This window comes from Acomys minous (genome assembly GCF_964271855.1).
Source record: "Acomys minous genome assembly, chromosome: 10".
Taxonomy (NCBI): Eukaryota; Metazoa; Chordata; class Mammalia; order Rodentia; family Muridae; genus Acomys; species Acomys minous.
The window spans coordinates 103743817-103765635 of record NC_140491.1 but is presented as its reverse complement, the minus strand read 5'-3'; the positions used below and the strand labels follow the sequence as shown (position 1 = coordinate 103765635).

Sequence of the window (21819 nt, the reverse complement as noted above, 5' to 3'; positions counted from 1 at the left end):
TTCTTTAACCTGACCCAGGGGGTCACTGTCTGAATTAACCTGGTGGGTGTAGATGGGCTTCAAGAGGCGGGCCACTGCGTTTGAAGAACTGATCTTTGTTGGTCATCACACACACACACACACACACACACACACACACACACACACACACACACCAAAAAAGAAAAGAAAGGTGATGAGCCACTGTCTGTGCTCGGAGCAGGCAGGAGGGCTAGGGAAAGAAACAAACATTTCATCAGCCATCTGGGTATAGACATGTGGAGACGGAGCGGAAGGCACTTTACACTCTGGACCTCTACAACGGTGACAGGATGCCTTTTGACATTTGTGTCCCCTGCTTCACCTTTCCCTCCAGAAACAATGAAAATAAATGGGAAATCAGAATATACAGACTCCCTTAAATGGTCTAATTTAATTTTTCTCTCCATCCTCCCGTGCATGTCAGCTTCAACCCAGGAGCAAGGCATTATGTGGGACACCTGCTTCATTTTAAAAAACAAGTTCTAGAATATTCAGTTTTCTACTTCTTTTTTCTCTTCTTTATCTTTGAAAGTTGCTCAGCTCTCAATTTGCATTCCACGAGTGTAACCACCTCCCGTATCGATAACAGGAAGGTCTGATATGCATTGGATATATACATACACTCAGGAAGTGTGCTTGCAGTGCAGGAGGTGTTGCGAGTGCACACGGAAGCAAGAGACAAGTGAACGTGGATCACCATGGTGTCCTCTGTGTAGCACAGGGTGCTGATGAGAGGACAGACTCAAAGCCAAGAGGACTGGGCAATGAAAAAAAAAAAAAAGAGGAAGAGCCCAACACAGTCCAAAGTGGTGGCGGCTCTCTGAGTGTGGAAGGCATCGGGCATCCAGGTTATCACAGGTCAAACAGGTTCGCTAAAGTGTGTGTTGGGGTGGGGGTAGGGGGCGTGGCAGACCTTTCCCATTAAAAGCAATATACATTCTATGTTCTAGTACAGTAAGAAAAGCTTTTCTTGGCTGAAAATATGAAAGTAATTCTGGAAACCCTATGCACACACAATTTTAGTAGACGCTAAGCATGCTTAAAGCTAAAAATGGTCCCATTTTTTTTTCAAAGTTCCCTCCCATCCTCCCACCACAACTGAAGGCAAAGTATAATATCACGGAGTAGGCTGCCATCGAGGGCTTTGACGCAACACCGAGCCACAGCCTTCTTCCCCCGGGGGAGGCTGTTTGACAGTGGTGAAGGCGGCTGAAGAATCACACAGCCTGGAGCGGAATGCCAGCCCTGGCACTTGAAGTTACTTAACCTCTCTGACATGGTTTTCTTTTCCACATGGTGTAGCAACACAAGCCGCTGCCCAAGGAGAAGATCACTGAACTATCACAGAACAGGCCTCGGCAGGCGTAGTTTATGACACGGGGAAGGCAGTGCCTGTCACGCTCCACTAGGCTTCTTCCTCCTTCCCCAAATCAGCCGCCTGCTCCCCTACAGATGCCACAGAACTGGGGGCTATTTCACGGTTATTTGTATTTTCTAAGCACAAGCTTTTGGAGAAAGCAAGCTAAGGAGGTTGGAGGTAACAGAGGCCCGGGGGTCCATGTCCAGCACTGAAAAACTGGAAGCAGTACCTCACCCCACTGTTCACTTCCTTCAAATGAAATGCTGCGGCCCTTGGACGAAAAATTGGCTTCTTGCTCCAGTGGGAAAAGATCATAAGTGAAATGGCAACACAAGTTTTAAACTAAGCAACAGTCTTTCTCTGCAAGAAGAAGAAAAGAAAGCAGGAATGTGCAAAAGAAGGAAAGAGGGGGGGAAGAGAGGGAGGAAAAGGAGAGGGAAAGAAAAAAGGAGGAAGAGCTGTTCATATGCATTATTTATATGTTTATCATTTCCTTAGACTCTGTAGTACTGGGGCATAAACTCACAGCTGTGCCCACGCCAGGCAGATGGTCTCCCACTGAACTGTAAGCCCGGGGAGTGAGGTCTTTCCGAACTTCTGCTTTTCCTTTTCTCTCCTTTCAGAAGTAACCGAATAAACTGCAAATAGTCTCCTTGTGTCCTCTTTACTCTCTTTTAACGTTCAACCTTTTCCATGCCCAAGTGTTCAAAATCGGCCTTCTGTTGACCATCCCTGAGTGTACCCGACAAGATAAAACCAACATGGCAGAAGCGGTTATCTCTAATGCTGAGCCAAAAGGCGCAGACAACACAGCAGCTGCAGGGCCAACACGGGTTCCTGTGCGCTCAGGACTTGTTGCTTCCAATTCTTTCCTCACACTGTGACCAGTGTCCCTCTTCTAGTGCTGGTTCAACTGTCTGTTCCTTCTTCATCTCTCTCCTAGACCAAAGCTGAGGTCCTGGCCTGTCCATCATGGGACATCTTGTTATCACCTTGTCGGGTGCCCCTCCTTGGCTTCCATCACAGGCAGCCTCCTCTCATCCGCTGGCCCCAGATACAACCCTTCATGGCCAAAGTCTCCTTCATCATTCCAACTTCAGCGCACTCCTCATCTCCCACTTTTCTGGACTTCCTGAATATGTGCCCCTTCCCCACTCTAATCCTAGAGGTCTACCTGCAGCACCACTGGGGTCCTTATCATGTGATACCACTTATCCAACATAGTGGCGAGCATATCAAATGTTCTATTAGCCAAATGTGAATTTTATATCGGCTCTTAAGAAAATTTAAATTGTTGTAAAATATGCTTTGCCATGGTGTTTCAAAGTAACAGAATTACCATCATCATTTACTGCAGATACATGTATGCTACCATCTGGAGATTCTTGTCAGCCTCAAGTGAGAATGTTGCAATGCTCTAAATGGCGTTTCCCTCTTCATATTCCAGTGAGTGGCTGCTACATGGTCAGCCACGATGAGTATGGGGTTTTCCTATCACTGTACGCTCTACAACAGCGCCCAAACATACACGGGCTAATGTCCAGGATGTGGAAATATTCCCTCACCTGGCAAGAAGAAGCTCTCAGAAGTGAGTAAGGTAAGGACCTCTACCTAATGAAGCTATTTGGTTTATAAGAAGCAGGTTTGTCCACAGAAAGGAAACTGATATGCTCATAGGAGAGAACACACAGATGCCGTCTGTGATACAGCAACAGGGTCCCCAAGCCAAGGAATAGGACACTGGGAGCCAGGGCTTACTCCCTCTGGAACAAGCAGCTCCAACTGCCCTGTAGCTTTTACTCACAGTGACAGAAATCATACTGTGGACTCCCAGAACCTGAGGAAATCAAGTACTGTTGTTTGAAGCCACTATGTTTGTGGTGTTCCAGCAGCTCCACCAAAGAAATACACAAGGGAAGTGTTAAACATCAGGACAGAACACTGCAGTTCACAAAGTAAAGCTCCTTGCCCACCATTAGTGAATCTATCACCCTCCATCCACCATCCTCCATCCACCATCCTTTAACCTCCATCCACCATCCATCATCCTCCATTCACCATCCCCCAACCACCATCCTCTACCCTCCATTAGTGAATCCTTCATCCACCATCCTCCGTCCACCACCCACCACCCACCATCCTCCATCCACTATTCATCATCTACCATCCTCCATCCATCATCCACCATCCACCATCCTCCATCCATCATCCACCATCCTCCATCCATCATCCACCATCCTCCATCCTCCATCCATCATCCACCATCCTCCGTCCACCACCCACCATCCTCCATCCATCATCCACTATCCTCCATCCATCATCCACCATCCACCATCCTCCATCCATCATCCACCATCCTCCATCCATCATCCACCATCCTCCATCCTCCATCCATCATCCACCATCCTCCGTCCACCACCCACCATCCTCCATCCATCATCCACCATCCTCCATCCACCATCCACCATCCTCCATCCATCATCCACCATCCTCCATCCATCATCCACCATCCTCCATCCTCCATCCATCATCCACCATCCTCCGTCCACCACCCACCATCCTCCATCCATCATCCACTATCCTCCATCCATCATCCACCATCCACCATCCTCCATCCATCATCCACCATCCTCCATCCATCATCCACCATCCTCCATCCATCATCCACCATCCTCCATCCACCATCTTCCATCCATCATCCACCATCCTCCATCCATCATCCACCATCCTCAGTCCACCATCCTCCATCCATCATCCACCATCCTCCATCCTCCATCCTCCGTCCACCATCCTCCATCCATCATCCACCATCCTCCATCCTCCGTCTACCATCCTCCATCCATCATCCACCATCCTCCATCCACCACCCACCATCCTCCATCCACTATTCATCATCCACCATCCTCCATCCACCATCCTCCATCCACCATCCTCTATCCACCATCCTCCATCCTCCATCCACCATCCTCTATCCACCATCCTCCACCCATGATCCTCCATCCACCATCCACCATCCTCCATCCTCCATCCTCCATCCTCCATCCATCATCCACCATCCTCCGTCCACCACCCACCATCCTCCATCCATCATCCACTATCCTCCATCCATCATCCACCATCCACCATCCTCCATCCATCATCCACCATCCTCCATCCATCATCCACCATCCTCCATCCATCATCCACCATCCTCAGTCCACCATCCTCCATCCATCATCCACCATCCTCCATCCTCCATCCTCCGTCCACCATCCTCCATCCATCATCCACCATCCTCCATCCTCCGTTTACCATCCTCCATCCATCATCCACCATCCTCCATCCTCCGTCCACCACCCACCACTCACCATCCACTATTCATCATTCACCATCCTCCATCCACCACCCACCACCCACCATCCTCCATCCACTATTCATCATCCACCATCCTCCATCCACCACCCACCACCCACCATCCTCCATCCACTATTCATCATCCACTATCCTCCATCCATCATCCACCATCCTCCATCCACCATCCACCATCCACCATCCTCCATCCATCATCCACCACCCACCACCCACCATCCTCCATCCACTATTCATCATCCACTATCCTCCATCCACCATCCACCATCCTCCATCCATCATCCACCATCCTCCATCCATCATCCACCATCCTCCATCCATCATCCACCATCCTCCATCCATCATCCACCATCCTCCATCCATCATCCACCATCCTCCATCCACTATTCATCATCCACCATCCTCCATCCATCATCCACCATCCTCCATCCATCATCCACCATCCTCCATCCATCATCCACCATCCTCCATCCATCATCCACCATCCTCCATCCATCATCCACCATCCTCCGTCCACCACCCACCATCCTCCATCCACTATTCATCATCCACCATCCTCCATCCACCATCCTCCACCCATCATCCTCCATCCACCATCCTCCACCCACCACCCTCCATCCACCATCCTCCATCCACCATCCACCATCCTCCACCCATCATCCTCCATCCATCATCCACCATCCTCCATCCATCATCCACCATCCTCCGTCCACCACCCACCATCCTCCATCCACTATTCATCATCCACCATCCTCCATCCACCATCCTCCACCCATCATCCTCCATCCACCATCCTCCACCCACCACCCTCCATCCACCATCCTCCATCCACCATCCTCCATCCTCCACCCATCATCCTCCACCCATCATCCTCCATCCATCATCCACCATCCTCCATCCACCACCCACCATCCTCCATCCACTATTCATCATCCACCATCCTCCATCCACCATCCTCCATCCACCATCCTCTATCCACCATCCTCCATCCTCCATCCACCATCCTCTATCCACCATCCTCCACCCATGATCCTCCATACACCATCCTCCATCCACCACCTACCACCCACCATCCACCTGCTGCTATTGCTCACTGGAAAGTCTTTCTCCAATCAGAAACAGAAACTAAAGAAAAACACAGAAACTCATGAGACCACAAATACTCCAAATGACTCCAAGGCACATTTCAGCCTGGGAGCCGGTGCAATCTGCTCTCTTCCTTTGAACTTGGTCACAAACAGCACGTCAGATATTTTTAAGGATGAAATAAGCTAAACTAACGGGATATTACTTCTATGAAGCAAATGCTCTAAGAACACAATGTGAAGAACAGCAAGCATGCCCCCAAAATACGAAAGCACAGTTAGCAAAACACCTTCCAAATAAAATGGAAGGCTATTACTAATCAAATCTGCCTCATCCGTGAGTGAGTGAGTGAGTGAACTGGAAAAGTCAACTATGAATCCATTCATTCTGAGTCAGCCACTTAGTAAAGTAGGGTATTTTCCCCATAGCTGGCAAAAACAGCTTTTAATAAAATGAGCCAGAAATGTGTGCCTTTTTTTTTTACAATGCTAAAAGGAGGGGGTCCATTCAAACTCTTCTCAATTTCTTAGCCGAGAATTTCCACGATGAATACATGAGGATAAAAGTTTCGATGGCTGTTTTGTGACATGGGGTTTTGTTATGTAGCTCAGGCTGGCCCTCAAGTTGGGAGCTATCTTGCTCAGTTTTCTTGGTAACATATGCTTTGTCCCGCTCTCAATGTTATACTAAAAATGAGCTTTCAAAAAAAATCAAAATGTATGTCAAGATGAAAGCAATAGCATTTCCAATATAATTCTAAAAAATACCCATCAGGCTCAACATTTATGCAATATTACCCAAAAAGCTCCTTTGTAAAAGTCAGGTTTCATGCCACAGTTACTGAATGAGTTGAAATCTTATCTTGTGAAGAAATGACCTTAATAATGAACCAATGTAAAAGCTTAAAATTTCAATTTCTACCTAGCCTTTATCTAAAGGGCTATGTTAGGTTATGGCAAGGAACCTGTAGTTGTTTTTCTTTCTCTCTCTGTCTTTCTGTTTCTGTGTCTCTGTGTCTCTGTGTCTCTGTCTCTGTCTCTCTCTGTCTCTGTCTCTGTCTCTCTCTGTCTCTCTGTCTCTGTCTCTGTCTCTCTCTCTGTCTCTCTCTCTCTCTCTCTCTCTCTCTCTCTCTGTGTGTGTGTGTGTGTGTGTGTGTGTGTGTAGTGTGTGTATGTGTGTGTGTGTAGGCAAGGAATAAACTGTTGCATTCCACAAGAGCTTGTTTTGAGTGACAGTCTCTCACTTGACCTACAGCTTCTCGGTTGGTACCAGTGAGTCTCAGGGACCCACTCTCCAGCACTGGAATTATAAGAATGCAACATCACACTGGACTTTTGCACATGAGTTTTGGGCAATGGACTGAGGTCCTCTTGCTTGCATTTAACTGACCGAGTTATCTCCGCAAACAAGCTGTTGTTTAGGACTGCTTGTGTGTTGGGGATGGGGGTGGGTCCCTAGCCTGGGTTTGAAGCTTCTGCTGAAGTTTCTGCAAGCTATGGAGCTTTCCAAGTATCTAGTGAGCCTACTCCACAGTCAGATCTGGCTCCCTTCCTGTGTCTCCAAATTTGACTGAGGCTGTTGCTACATGTGGAATTTGAGTCAGAGCATCTTTGTAGATAAATCATTTGATTTAAGAACCTTGAAGGCAGGAAGCATGCCTTTCTTCTTCTGTAACTTGTACTATGCTTCTGAACGGTATCATCCAGATGAGCATAGCCAGTCTACCAGGACCACACCTCTAAAAGCATCTGACTCTTCCTCTCCGAGCACCCATCCACTGCCTACAGCTCCTCAGTTAGGGTTGGGGGCCTGCATGCACCTCCCTATCCATGCTGGCATGTTAACTGGCTTGATATTGGGTAGGTCTTGCTGTGGTGAATCTGAGGGTAGTAATGCTGTTGTGTCCGACGACACCGTCTCACCTAAGTCCTCCACAAGCTTCTTCTCCTGCAGTCGTTCTGTCCCCTCTCCCCAAGATTAGCAGTGTCAGCCTCAGTCAGGCATGCATATTCCTTTTGTGTTAATGATGAAGGGGAATTTAAAGGGCAAAGCATAAACAGCCATTTGTCCCACCTTACAGGGGACAGCAGTAGACTCAGGATGACCTGAGAAAATGCACAGGTCTCTCATGGGAGCATGGGGCTGGTAGGACAGAGCAGTCTGATGCTTTGATCCACATCAATGCTTTGTTCTAAGCACCCCTTCATGGCCCATACACTCAGACGATACCATGAGAACGCACACAGTTGTCCCAAACAGAAATGGTCCATCTATTTATTTGTCCCAGAAAGCTGATTTTAAGCGGGGTGGGGTGGGGTGGGGCACTGAGTAAGCTGGAAGGAGACTGGTCAGACTAAGGAGTGCTTGGGACAATTTTTAGTATCATTGTTGAAAATGTTTCATGATAATTACTGTATGTGAAAGCCGTTAGCTCTCAAATTTTAGTAAAACACATTTGAATTAAGGAAAAAAAAAAAGCTTTGTGTTGAGTGCCACGTGTGGTTTTTCCTGTGTGGCCAGCAGGTCCCTGCTGCTGATTCACTAATGCAGAGCGATCATGCAGGCGCGGGCTCCGATTCACAGATCGATACTTCATCTCTAATTACCGAACCCTCCTGCGCACCTACTACTTTCCTGCTCCCCGTGGGACTGGGATGTGAATACTAATGCGATTCAGTTGTCAGGAACCGCCTGCAGCCAGTGCAAGTCTGCAAAGCCAACCTCGTCACAGCGTACAAATGAGGAGTGATATTTTTCACAATCAAGCTCTGCTCAGTCTCACGAGAAAACCATGCCTTCAGGGGACGCATAATGAATATATTTCAATGAGTGTTATTTTAGTAACCTCTGAAATGTAAAGGTTGGTTTTTTTTTTTCCTTCCCTTCAGTCTTGGCGTTTCTACAAGTTGATAGGGCACTGAGTAAGCTGGAAGGAGACTGGCCAGACTAAGGAGTGCTTGGGACAATTACAGAAAAGCATATGCCACGCTGTAAGGTAAGAGTAACCATTTGTACTTGGGGACCAAGTCACTCATTACCTTGACTCCCCGGTATCCATTTCCATCTTCATGGAGTCCTGCCATCTTCCTGCGTGGCTGCCTGGAGGAAGCTGTCATGAGCCGTCATTCTGTCCATGTGTGGCATGAACCATCTGAACATGCTTAGTTTGCCCAAGGCAATGAGTAACTTCACCCCAAACATATTCCCCAAATGTGCAAAATATTGCTGTTACAACCAGCTGCTGACTGTGACCCGTATATTAAAGATTTGATAATCATAACATAAAAAGTAAATATATACTAGAGGAGAGAAAAACGTGCTGTATAATTATTCCATAAGAAAGATTTTTATATATAGTCTGTAGATGATATTGACATGATGTAAACAATTAAGAATACAGTAGAAGGTCTCATCTTTGTCAGAAGCAGAGAAAGTAAATGTGGTGCTTAATTTGGGGACGTTGAATATACTTACTGAACTAAATTCTGTGATGTAATGCAAGAGGGAAAGTGGTAGAGCACTAACTAGCCTAGAGTAAGGGAGGCCTGGATATCATTCCCAGCACTGCAGCAGTAGGGGTAGGAGGAGCAGTTACTTTTTCTTAATAACCGACCAATACTGATCAAATCTATGGTGTTAGTAATTAAGACTGAATACCAGTAGGCTACAAAAACAAAACAAAATTTCAAGATGTCCCTGTTTTTGATAGCTGAATAGTATTCCATTGTGTAGATGTGCCATTTCTTTATCCATTCTTTCACTGAAGTACCTCTGGGTTGTTTCCAGTTTCTGGCTATTATGAATAGCTCCACTATGAAAATACTTGAGCAAATGTCCTTGTTATATGGTGGAGCGTCTCTCGGGTATATGCCCAGGAATGGTATAGCTGGGTCTTGAGGTAGAACTATTCCCAGTTTTGTGAGAAAGTGCCATATTGATTTCCAAAGTGGTTGTACAAGTTTGCACATTCACCAGCAATGGAGGAGTGTTCCCCTCTCCTCACAACCTTGCCAGCGTGTGCTGTCACTTCCCCTACTATAAGGGCCACAGGTATGATCCCTGCCATGGACTCTGTTGCCTGCTCTCTGATCGCTTCCCCCTGGCAGGGCGCCTTACCAGGCCACAAAGGAAGAGGATGCAGGCAGTCCTGATGAGACTTGGTAAGCTGGGTCAGTTGATAGGGAGAAGGGCTCCCCATCTCTGAGACTAGGGGAGGGGCATAGGGGCAAAGAAGGAGGGAGGGTGGGACCTGCAAAAGACTAAGATTGGGATGTAAAGTGAATAAATTAAAAAAATAAATTTAAATTAAAAAACCAAAAGAATTAAAAATCCAAAATATTACAAAAGCAAAACAAAACAAAAAACCCTGTATTTATATTCAGGCCGACCCCTCCTCCTGACTACTTCCATGAGCCTATGAGACCCCTGATTTCTTTACCACTAAGGTTGAAGAAATAAAGCACACAGCACAAGGCCTGGCTTCAGTGAGCAATGGGATTACCACACTCAGGATTCATAGCAGCACAGTTCAGCTATCACTACTGTGAATGAGGTAATCATTGTTGGCCATACATATGTCCCCTGGCTATTCACTAAGGCAGGAGTGCCTCTGGGTCATCACCCCACACCTAAAGAGCTAGGCCGTTCTTAGGGCACCACAGAGGATGAAAAATTTGAGTCATTTCCTAAGGTTGGCCATATAACTACATGAGAAATGAAGGCTGAGCTACGACCCACAGCTCAGTCCCCACACTCCGGAAGGTAACACAGAGGACTGCCACTTCAAGGCGTGCGTGGGTAGCACAGGAAGACCCTGGCTTACGAAACAAAAGAAACAACCAACCTCTGCAACAATAGCAAAAATACAGACAGCTTGAGATTCACCAGAAACACACAGGGGATGTCAAATCTCCCCAGCGAGTGTACTGTAGGGCTGTTCCAAGGCAGTCCTGGCAATGCAACCATGGAAAGGGTTTTCCTAGGAGAGAGCCCAAAAGTAGGGCCACAGGAATTAGGGCAATATGAACAGCTAGACTTTTTAAACAAAACATTGTATGCATGTACACATGTATGTGTATATGTGTGGGGCACATGCATGTGTAGCCATGTGTATATATGTGCGTATGTATGTATGTATGTGGACACATACATGTGTAGGTGCATAAGTGTGGGGGCACATGTATGTGTATGTTCAGGTGCACATATACATGTGTAGGTGTATTCATAAGTTACCACTAAATATCTTCCCTTATCAATTTACATCTTCTTTCTTGAGACACTGTCTTTCACTGAACATGGAGCTCAATGGATTAGTTAAACTGGACAGCAGGCTCCGGGGTGCCTATGCCTCCATGTTCCCTGCCGGGGATGTACTCTAGTGTGCCTGCATGTTAGTGTGGGTTCTAAAGACCCTGTGATTGGGAAGTAGGCTAAGCCTTTTAATTTCTTTGTCATTTTAACGGAATCCATCTTATAATTTCTATATTCTCATATCAAAATTGTTAATAATGCCATATTCTCTTATAATAGTCATTTCATTCCTATTCTTCCATCTTAGAGCTCTTGAATAATAATAATAATAATAATAATAATAATAATAATAATAATAATAATAATAATATATTAAATAATTTAGGAACATTATCCATATATCTGTTCTGTAAAATAAGTCTTCACTGGCTCCTTCAGTCTTGTCCTTTCCTTTATTTATGTATGTGATCTATAGACAAACACACATGAACAGTTTCGCTCAACACTTACTAGGACCATAAGTACAGCTAGCTTGGATTTATTTTCAAAGAACTGCATGCTACTCTGTTCTTGATAATAATGTAGTGGTAATTCTGTTGATATTAAATTTTTTTTTCAGGTGTGTTTATAGTACTTTAATGAAATTGAAGAAGCATAAAATACATGTGAAAGTCTTATGCAATTCACTATACAGACCATTTGTATGGTTTTCTGGTAGCCGTCCTAAGGCCATTAAGTGCTTTGTGGTTTTTATTATATGCATATAGATATTGATAATATTTTCATTGTGATTAATAACTTTATATAATTGAAGATCTTTATAATTCTTTCTTCAGCATGAATTTATTGGAGTTGAATCGCCAGGTCAAAATTTATAAGCATATTGATAATTATTCTATATCATCAGGTTGTGTTTTAAGCAGACTGGATCAGCTTACCATAACTGTCAAATTCTCCACTGAATTATCAGATACAAGCTGGAAGTGCTGATTTGGACTTCATGACTGAGTTCAGAGATTGAACAATTAAATAGCAGAGAAATTGGGGAACTTGCCTATAGTCCTAAGGCTGATTAGGGGTAGAATCAGTCATGGAGATAGCAAGGGTACTGTGGGAACGGCAAGATTACAGGACCCTCTTCAGCTCCTTCTCTGCCGCACAGTACCCTTAGGTTCCCGCTCCTCAGGAAGCTCCCTATGTTGGGACTGTGAGCTGCAGACACTAAGAAAGGGAAATGGAGTAGGGTAAACGGAAGGCACAAGCTGGGTAAAGGAGTGTGTGAGAGGGTGCTCGGGTGGAAGGGAAGAGGGAAAAGGCAGAAGCCGCACTGACATTGGATCTGAAATTTTGCTCCAGAAAATGTGTAAGCCTAATAGGAAGGGTCCAGTCACAGACACAAAAGGTAGGAGGCCCCAGCAGTACGTCACATCACTTCCCCTGAGCAGAGGTTACAGTGTATTCGGAAATCACAATCCCATGCCGAGTCCAACTGTCAACCAGCAACAATTAGTGCATGGAGGTGAGTCCAACCCATGGTGCATGTAACCCAGGATAGCTATGAATGAAATGTAACATAAAATCATAGTTACTTAAAACACTGTGAGGTGCGTGTGCGTGTGCATGTGTGTGTGTGTACGCGCGCGTGCGGGTGTGTGTGTGTGTGTGTGTGTGTAGGGGTGTATTAATGGTTCTGTAGCATGGACTTGTACATGACCATGTTGTGTTGTGATGTCAAAAGGCTGAGCAGGCCTGTAAGAGTTCCCAAAGCCTCTCACACACTCTTAAGTTGGGGATCTCTGAGAAAGCATCATTTTCCCATTTTCTAGGGAAAATATGAGAGACACCCCCCCCGCCCCACCAAACCAGATGTTTCAGAGAGTAAAGTGTAACTGCACTTGCATGTAGCCCAAGTTCCTCGTGCCTGGCCAAGCAGAAGCTAACAATTCAACCTTGAACCCTTCCCAACCACTGATGTGTCTTCAAACTGTTATTCATTCTGGCTAACTATTACAAAGCAATAGTTGCCTGAACTGCTACCTTTTTGAAAAGCTGCTTTCTAACTTTTCTTTAGCTTAGGCAAAGAACTTAAAAATGCTCCCAGTTCTGCCTTGGGGACATCAATTTACCGTTTTCAAATTGGTTTTCTTTCCCTAAATGAGAAATTTGGGACACTTGATCTTTAAGGTCCCTTCTCCCAATGCTAGTAATATAAAACATGCACACTTTAAAAAATCTTGTGTGTGTGTGTGTGTGTGTGTGTGTGTGTGTGTGTGTGTATGTGTGTGTTCATGCTGGGTTTCCACACTCATTTGGCTGAGAGCAGGCACATTGCCACAGCATGCATTTAGTAGGCAAAGGACAACCTCAGGTTCTCAACTTTCCTCCTTGTTTCCTCCTTGTTTGATGCTGTATGTCAGGTAGCCGGCCTGTCAGTTTCCGAGGATCATCCTGCCTCTGCCTCCCACCTCACTGTGGAATTACTTAGATTATGAACATGTTATACTGAGTCTGGTCCTCACATATGCACAGCAAGCTCTTTAACCATGAAGACATCTCCCCAACCTTTCAAGCACATGTCTGAGACAAGCACATGATGGGCCATTTTCATAGCTAAAAATAAAATTCAGATTTCCTTAAATAAGTGACCATGCCCAAGCAATTTCAAAAAATTTAAAGTAACACACACACACACACACACACACACACACACACACACCCCAAAAAACAAGAACAAAAACAAAAAACCAAAAACACACTGGTAAATGGATGCTTGTTCTAGCAACTGGTCAAATTTTATTTTCACTTTCCAGCAGACAAACAGATGACAATTCTGCTTCTATTTCAGAAGCATTTCAAGTCAACCAATAAGCAAAAGAGAACAATTAGATATGCTGGGCCAGCAGACTATGCCATGGCCACATGCACCATGAAAGGAAAAACCATGGCTCAAGTAAGACTGATGAAACCTAAGGACACGGGCAGTGGGAAGGGTCCAGAAGAATACTTTTCAACTGCACGGTTTAGTGATGAGTCATAGAGCTGACGCAAGAGAGCGCAACCAACCAGCAGATGTTCTGGTGTGTGCTGTATGCTTGTGTGCACGTTCGTGATAGCGTGTTCTGGCACATGTGTCTATGAGCATGTGAAGGCCAGAGGTCAATGTCAATTGTCTTCGTCTGTCTGTCCTTTTCCATTTTATATTTTGCAACAAGGTCTCCCACTGAACCTGGGCCTCGCTGATTCTGCAAGCTTAGCTGACCAGTGAGATTCAGGGATGCTACTGTCTCTGCCTCCCCCAGGGATGGGGTTGCAAGAGTGCACCTGCACGCATGTCTAGATTTTCGAATGGGTGTTGTGGTTCCAAACTCAGGTCCTGGCTTATGGGATAAACATTTGTTTTTTTACTTAAACATCTCCCCAGCCCCTATAACAGTGTATTCTTTTAAGACTAGTAAGATGCAGTATATCACCAGAGCACATCACAGAAAGTGAGGCTAGACTAGGTACCCAGACGGGGTTCTCAGCTCGCGGCTAGATTCTGTAAGCCACACTTCTGGCTCCATAGTGCCAGGATCTTGCCAAGCCTGACTTCCAAGGAACACTAAGGGGCTGGAAAGCTGCAGGGGAAGATGGAACTTGGTCTATCCTGTTTTATTTTCAGTTTTTATTATCTTGCCAGTGACATGTCTTTACCCCCATGGCATCAAAGGGGGCAGCTTTGTCCTCAGGGACGCCGGCTGGCCAGCATCTCCTCTTCAGAAAGCTTCCTGGGCTCCACTGTGCTTTTCAGTTCTATTCAGAAATCCCTTGACACTGAGTGCTAGCACTTCCTTGCCACCAGTACCGTCAGGGTAGCACTGAGGAAAGGGCCAGTCCTTGAGGTGTTTACTACTGATTCACAATGGCAAAGGTGCGTACACCAGTGTACAAGCTAATTACATCAGGAAGTACATTGTTTAGTTCATGGGCAGACCATTCTCAAAAAGGAGCTATGAGCCAACTCATACTCAGAGGCAAGCTTCTCACTGCATGGAGGTGGTCCACAGCTAGCTGTTCAGTCACTGCATGGAGGTGATCCATATAGCTAGCTGTTCAATCACTGCATGGAGGTCCCTGATAGAGAAGGTAGCTATAGGTATATGTTCAGCCAGTTTTTCCATTTAGGTATATGCATGTCTGTTTACAGAGTGAACAATTTTATAAAAATGTACGGAATGATTAAAAGTTGGAAACAAATTATCCTAATGTGGAGATTATAAGAAAAATTTTAATATGTATCTCATATATATGTGTGTGTGTGTGTGTGTGTGTGTGTGTGTGTGTGTGTGTGTATTACCTTCCTGTGATATTACATTTCAAAAAAAAAAAAAAAAAAAGAAGGAACTTAAGAGTATTTTTTAAATTTGGCAAAACAGAAATTTCTATCTAAAAGTGACCAAATCCAAGCCAATCAGCCAAACAAAAAGAATGGCCCAGACTGCCCATTAGTGTTCCATCCTCTTCAGGGGTGAGATTGCAAGTGTATACCCATGCTGAGCAATGGTTTGGTTTATTTTAGGACCCCTGAAAGTGTGTCAGTTTGTGTGAGTAGGCTGCAGGCCTTCAGAGCACCCCAGGCATTCTTTTACAAACACATTTGTTTGTCTCCACCTTTCACACGTGTGGGCAGAGCTGCCTATGGAGAACACCAATAAATCAAGAGATACCAAGGTACGCTCACTTCAGACTATTGAGGTATTTCTTACCCCAGCAATAACCCCACATGATAGTTTACTTAGATTTCTATAAGGTAAATGACCCCTAGTCTTGACTTGCCAAATCTTTTAGAGAGAGAACGTTCATGTCCTAAAAGATGAGCTACAGCCACCTGTCTGGCCTAGGTGTGGATGAAGGGAAAGTGGACAGTGGAGATGGCCAGGGAATAATCAACACCTTCACTATTGGAATAAAAATTAGTTCATTGCTCAATGATTATGAGAATTTTCCTGTCTTATTATTTAGAAAAGTCTAAGCACAAAGGTCAACTTGGGTTATGTTGACAAAATGTGCTGATTCCTTGTTAAAATACTTACAATATTATGAAAATTTAAGTTTAATTTTGAGGCTGCATCCACAGTTTCTTACTGTGGTTCAAAAAGCAGGTAAATAATATTGTCTTTTCTAAGTTCATAAAACTAAAATACTTAAGTTTTTAAAGGTTATTTAAGCCAGAATAAGGACTTGGTTTAGTCAGTTAAAGTTAACTTGACCAAAGAACGAAGTCATGTGGAAACCGTGCCTCTTGGCAAGTGAGGAAGTGAGGAGTATGATACAGCACTGTGTAGACTTTGTACTTTGCCTTCAGTAAGCCTCACTGTGACCTTCATCATGCTAGCTACCTTCTTGGAACCGCACTTGAAGCTGAGGGTTGACAAGATGTGTGCAAAGTCGTGCACAGATATTTTGACAGCACAGATTTGACACACACACACACACACACACACACACACACACACACACACACACCTGCTTCACGTGAAGGAGCTAAACAAAGGCTCAAACCAAGCAGCTCCTCCAGATGAATGCTGTTCAGTCAGCACTCAAGGAAGAACTTCAACACAAGTCAGTTCAACCAGAACATGTCGCTGTCTCTAAAGCACTAGTTATATCCTAAAAGGAAACTGGTACAAAAAGCATGACGTTTAAGAAAAAAAAAAGTTTCCCTAGCAAGCATTCTATTGACAAGTCTCTTTCCTGCTCTGCATGCTCCACTGGCCTTCCATCCCTAATCGCCCAGTCTAGACAAAAGCTATTTTCATGCCATTCAGCCTGTGTAGGCGCAGAATGAGCTAGAATGAACTACATCTGTCAAAGTGCTTCCTGTTGTGTTGTCAGTTGGCCACACTTACCATGTGAGAGACAAATGAAACCACCCAACAAACGGGGGACAGGACAGAAAAGAGTGGGTCCTGGCTCCCACCATCAAAATCTCTTACCTACAGAAGCAAGCATGAAGCCCTAATCCTTGTTGCTGTTAGGAACGCCACAGTCCATGTAGGGCCAATGTTCCACGGGAGCTAAGATTCTGCCTACAGTTGTCCCTTCCATATAAGGATAAAGTGCCTGACACTCACTCAGTTCTCCTCACTAGGTCTGAAAACACAAATATAAGGGTTCAAAGGAAGCCCTTTCTGCCACGACTGTTTACTCTGACTGCAAATTTCTCTATCAAGAGTGTGAAGTTCACCCATTTTAAATGTACACAAATGGCCCTGGCTCACACATCCTGATAAGATACAAACAAGCAACAGGCACAGTTACCTCAGGAAAGAACAAGTAGTGGAAAGTGATTCTAAAGGACTTTACCCCTGAAAAGTGGCCACCTTTTACAAGAGCAATTCGACAGGGAGACATTTCATAATTCAGGCTTTAAAAACAAAACATATTTGAAAACCATGTCAGTATTTATAAGATTTACTAGCGTGTTACTTGGCCTATGTCCTACTTTAGAGATTATTTTTTGTAATAAACAAACAATGATATTACTCTGGAGGTTAATAGTACAAGGTACTTTTACCTTTCCATTTTATGCCAAGTTCCGGTTGTTAGTACGTGCAAGAGTATTAGAGGATAAATCCTCTCGAGTCCTGAACTTGAGCACCCTGACTCACCAGTTGTACAATAAGCATGGCGGCCACCAGGCAAAAGATGACTACACCATATAAAGAAACGTTTTCACAGGTTTCTCAGTTCATGTGGCAGGTAGCAAGCCAGGAGCAAAGACAACACAGGCATTAAAAAACTTTACCACCAGCAGTTGTTGTTTCTACCCTGTTAATTAATAATCAAGACATTAGAACTGCAGTCTCTGCTGTCAAGGACTACAGTGATCATAAGCACTGCAGCAAACAGGGGTTTCAGGTCATGTGACATGTAATGCAGAAACTCTAAGTGCGTTCATAGCATCAGTTGGACAGTCTAAGTTCTAATGAAAAAAAAGCAATAACTAGACAGAGTATGTTGAAGACTTCACATCTGTACTGCAGAAGCTAACTGCTTTCCAAGGCATTCGGACATGCTAATAAATGAACTTTATGTAAATATACTTTTATAATCAAATTTAAATGTGCAATTAATTATAGGGAAGCCTGTTATAGTATTTAAAATATTGTCACATATTTAAAAATTAAATACAGCCTTTAGTCATGTAAGAATTATATGAAGTAATTTGGCAGTGCCTACCTTTTTCAAGAACCGGACTCCGTAGCTAAATACATAGAGGTAAAAGGAAAATCTCCACCTGTAGAAAGTTAAAGAAATTAAGATATTTTCAGTTTACATATTTCACAGTACATTTGAGATATGTGAGGAAAAAGTTAATTAAGTTTTTTGCCTCTTCAGTCCAAGGAATGAATTTGGTGAAAATTGCTAGTCAAACACAATCATTCCTGCTATGGCTTTAAGGAAATAAATATTAATCATTATTCATGACTTTTCTTTCTGTAAGTTTTCAAATTTGCCTGTCTGCCTTTTCTCTTCCCTGGCTTGTCCATTTCCTCTGATTGAGCACACATAGAGGGATGCGCTTTATCAAAGGAAGGTATTTCAATTTTTTATTTACCAAAAGCATCTTACCCTAGGACTCAACACCTAATTTCATTTCCTGTATGCCTTGTAAACTTTCAAAAGGGTGCATGTGCTTGTTTCCACAACCGGTTGCACGTGTGTGTACAAGTGTTTATATCCGTGGCCATGTCTGGCATTGCAAATGTGTGTGGACCCAGGGATGAAACTCAGCCAGCTCAATTTGTGCAGAAAGCACCTGCACTCTGAACCATCATTGTGCTTTCTGAACGTGAGTGTCACACTTTTAAACACTGTCAGGATTCACTCAACTGTATTCGTCAGTCACTAGGTTGCTGAACCTTAGGTTAGAAGGTGGTATACACCAAAGGTTGTAAGATGAACACCAAAGAGAAAGAGACAAACTTCCTATCGTCCGAAGACAAACTGTGTTTGCAAACCATCTAAATATGTTAAGCAGAGTAAGAGTGACACATGTTAGCAGATGAGCCAAAGGGTATGCAGAATTATCTGAAGGAAGCAGGAGTTGCTTTCAGGAGGGAAGGAGTGTAGAAGACATCTAACAACTGCCTAAGAATGACCAGCAGGCACAAGCATCCTGCAGACTTGCACAGGCAGAGACACTTCCGGGCTGGCCCACTCTCCAGCATTCTAGAACCTCAGGCAGAACTAACCTAGAGAAGAACTTTGAACTTCAGGGTCAAAACCTTTAACAGGTAACTCACAAAAATCTGAATTTGAGTAGGGCCAGCAAAAACTGACGGAAGTAGGAGTAATTAAAAAAAACCTCCTAATGAAACGGAAAAGCAGTGACGCTAGCCCTCATGCGAAAGTCCTCTCGTGAGCACTGCTGGCTCACTCACACAGTGTGAAGAGCAAAACTGGCCTTCACCCACACCCACGATCAGCTTCCTTCATGGTTATGGGTGAGTGTCGGTGCGTTTCTTTCTATCTAGTCTACAAATTCTCGATCAGAACCTAAAACCAAGCCTGAGTCCCTGGACATGGGACAGTTCCACGAGGTTCACTGTTTCGCCAGCACCATATTGAACTACAAATAGGTGTTGACCAGGGTCCCCCATTTTATCCTGAATGGTCCATGCAGATTATTTAGTTCTGATGAAGAAGACCACAGAATCTTTTCATCTTGGACAAATCTGTCACTCCCCCTTGACCTCAGTCCTATCTCTGTAAGGGAGTAGCTTCAGTCCATAATGGTACTCAAGGGCTTGGGCCACTTTTAGAGTAACCTTCATTTCAGTGCCTTTCGCTCCCTATTACACTGAACCAGCACACCTCAAGAATTTGCTTCAGTTTTCTGGCCTCTGGAGACAACTGAATTTTCAACTGCTCTAGTAAATGATTTACAACATCTGTTTCAATTCTGACTATTGTTTGCAGGCAATGATCAGACAGCTTTTATGTATAATAAAACTTTTATAGAAGTCGTTGGAATTCTTACTGTCATTTATATGCCTGCGTTTTATTCCATCACTAACATGACCCAGTTTTCATAAGACACGGGTTCTATTACAGGAACACTGATGCCTACCTTACTTGAATAACAAGTTGCAATGAATATTTACAAGGCAGACTTTATTTCCACAAAATATCTGCAGGGAGCAAAAAACTTGCAAGCATGTTGCAACATGAAAAAAAATTACTTATGAAGTTTCACATAAGTTACCATTTTTAACTGCTTGCTGCAAGCTTGTTGAGCCGTCCCCTCAGACTTTCACTAAAATATCTTCAGGAAGAGGTAAGAGAAGGGGTATGCAACCACACTCAGGAAGACACGGCTTTTAGTCACCTTTCAAGAGCAGGGAAGGCGTCTTATAAAAGAAAGAGAACAAACAGATTTTACAAAGGCCTTAGAGGATGATAGCCAGTAAAGTACTTGCCTACAACCATGAGGATCTGTTGTTTAACCCCCAGAAGCCATGAAAGAAAATTGGGCATGGTGTTCTGTATTTTTAATCCCAGTGCTGCCAAGCATTCAACAAACCTTGGAACAGAATTGAAAACCAGGGGCCTCTGAAGCTTGATGGTCTAGTTTGGCCCATCTTGATTGGCTAGTCCCAGCCCAAGGAGAAATCCTGTCTCAAAGAAACCGCATTACTGAGATGGTACCTCAGTTTGTCCTCTGCCCCTCTACCCCCATGAACACATGTGCGTGCACATACACACACACACACACACACACACAAACACATACTCACTCACATACACACACATTCATACACATACACATACTTACCACATACACACACACTCACTCACATATACACACACACACACACACACACACACACACACACTCACTCATATACACACACATACTTTTTTAAGTGACTAGAGGTAACATTAAACAAGTAATGGGCCTTAAAAGATGCAGGAATCGGCTGGAGAGATGGCTCAGTGGTTAAGAGCACTACCTGCTCTTCCAAAGGTCCTGAGTTCAATTCCTAGCAACCACATGGTGGCTCACAACCATCTATAATGTAACCTGATGTCTTCTTCTCGGCTACAAGCAGACAACACTGTATACATAATAATAAATTTTTAAAAAAGATGCAAGAACATCAGCTACACTCCCCTCCCCTCCCCTCCCCCCCCCCCGCCATCCCCCCTCCCTACCTTCCTCTTTTTGTATATCAACCATTCCACACTCTTGGCCACCTTGCCTAGAAACCTAACCTATGCTTTTTGAGGCAGTGGGAAAAATTCTCCCAACTTCACCAGTTAGGGGCTGCCACTTCCTTTACAGCTGGAAACAAGGGGAAGTGCTTAGCATCCTGGTGGTTTTAGATACAGACAAGATTTCCAGACATAGATGATTTTTGAAAATGTTGCATTTCTGGAAGTTGGAGCATTTTCAGAGCTCACAAATAAAAACAACAGAAAACGAGGCATTGGAGATAGCTAATTTATTTGAAAATGTTCTAGTCTACTGAAAGCAGGTCATAGCCTACAAATGTCAACTTGCTACCAAGTCAGAGACCTCAAAGGCATCATTTATTAATAAACGAAAGGACAGAGAGCAAGACCCAAAGCATCTTCTCTGTGAGCAGAACTGAAGAATTCATTTGCACTCCAGCAACAAAATTAACAGCTGAATATTGACATGAATCTACCAAATGGTACTGAGCTTAGCAAGCAGAGAGCATGAACCACAGAACACTTTCCAGAAT

At 44.2% G+C, this 21819-nt stretch overlaps 1 protein-coding gene across 2 annotated transcripts in view; it reads right to left on the bottom strand.

Moving 5' to 3' along the window:
* CERS6 (ceramide synthase 6) overlaps window positions 1-21819 on the bottom strand; it is a 261211-nt gene that overhangs the window by 117139 nt on the left and 122253 nt on the right. For both annotated transcript variants that reach the window (XM_084799434.1, XM_084799435.1), the window contains exon 4: window positions 18287-18344. In XM_084799434.1, coding sequence (XP_084655560.1) covers window positions 18287-18344 — 58 coding nt within the window. The remainder of the gene's footprint in view (window positions 1-18286; window positions 18345-21819) is intronic.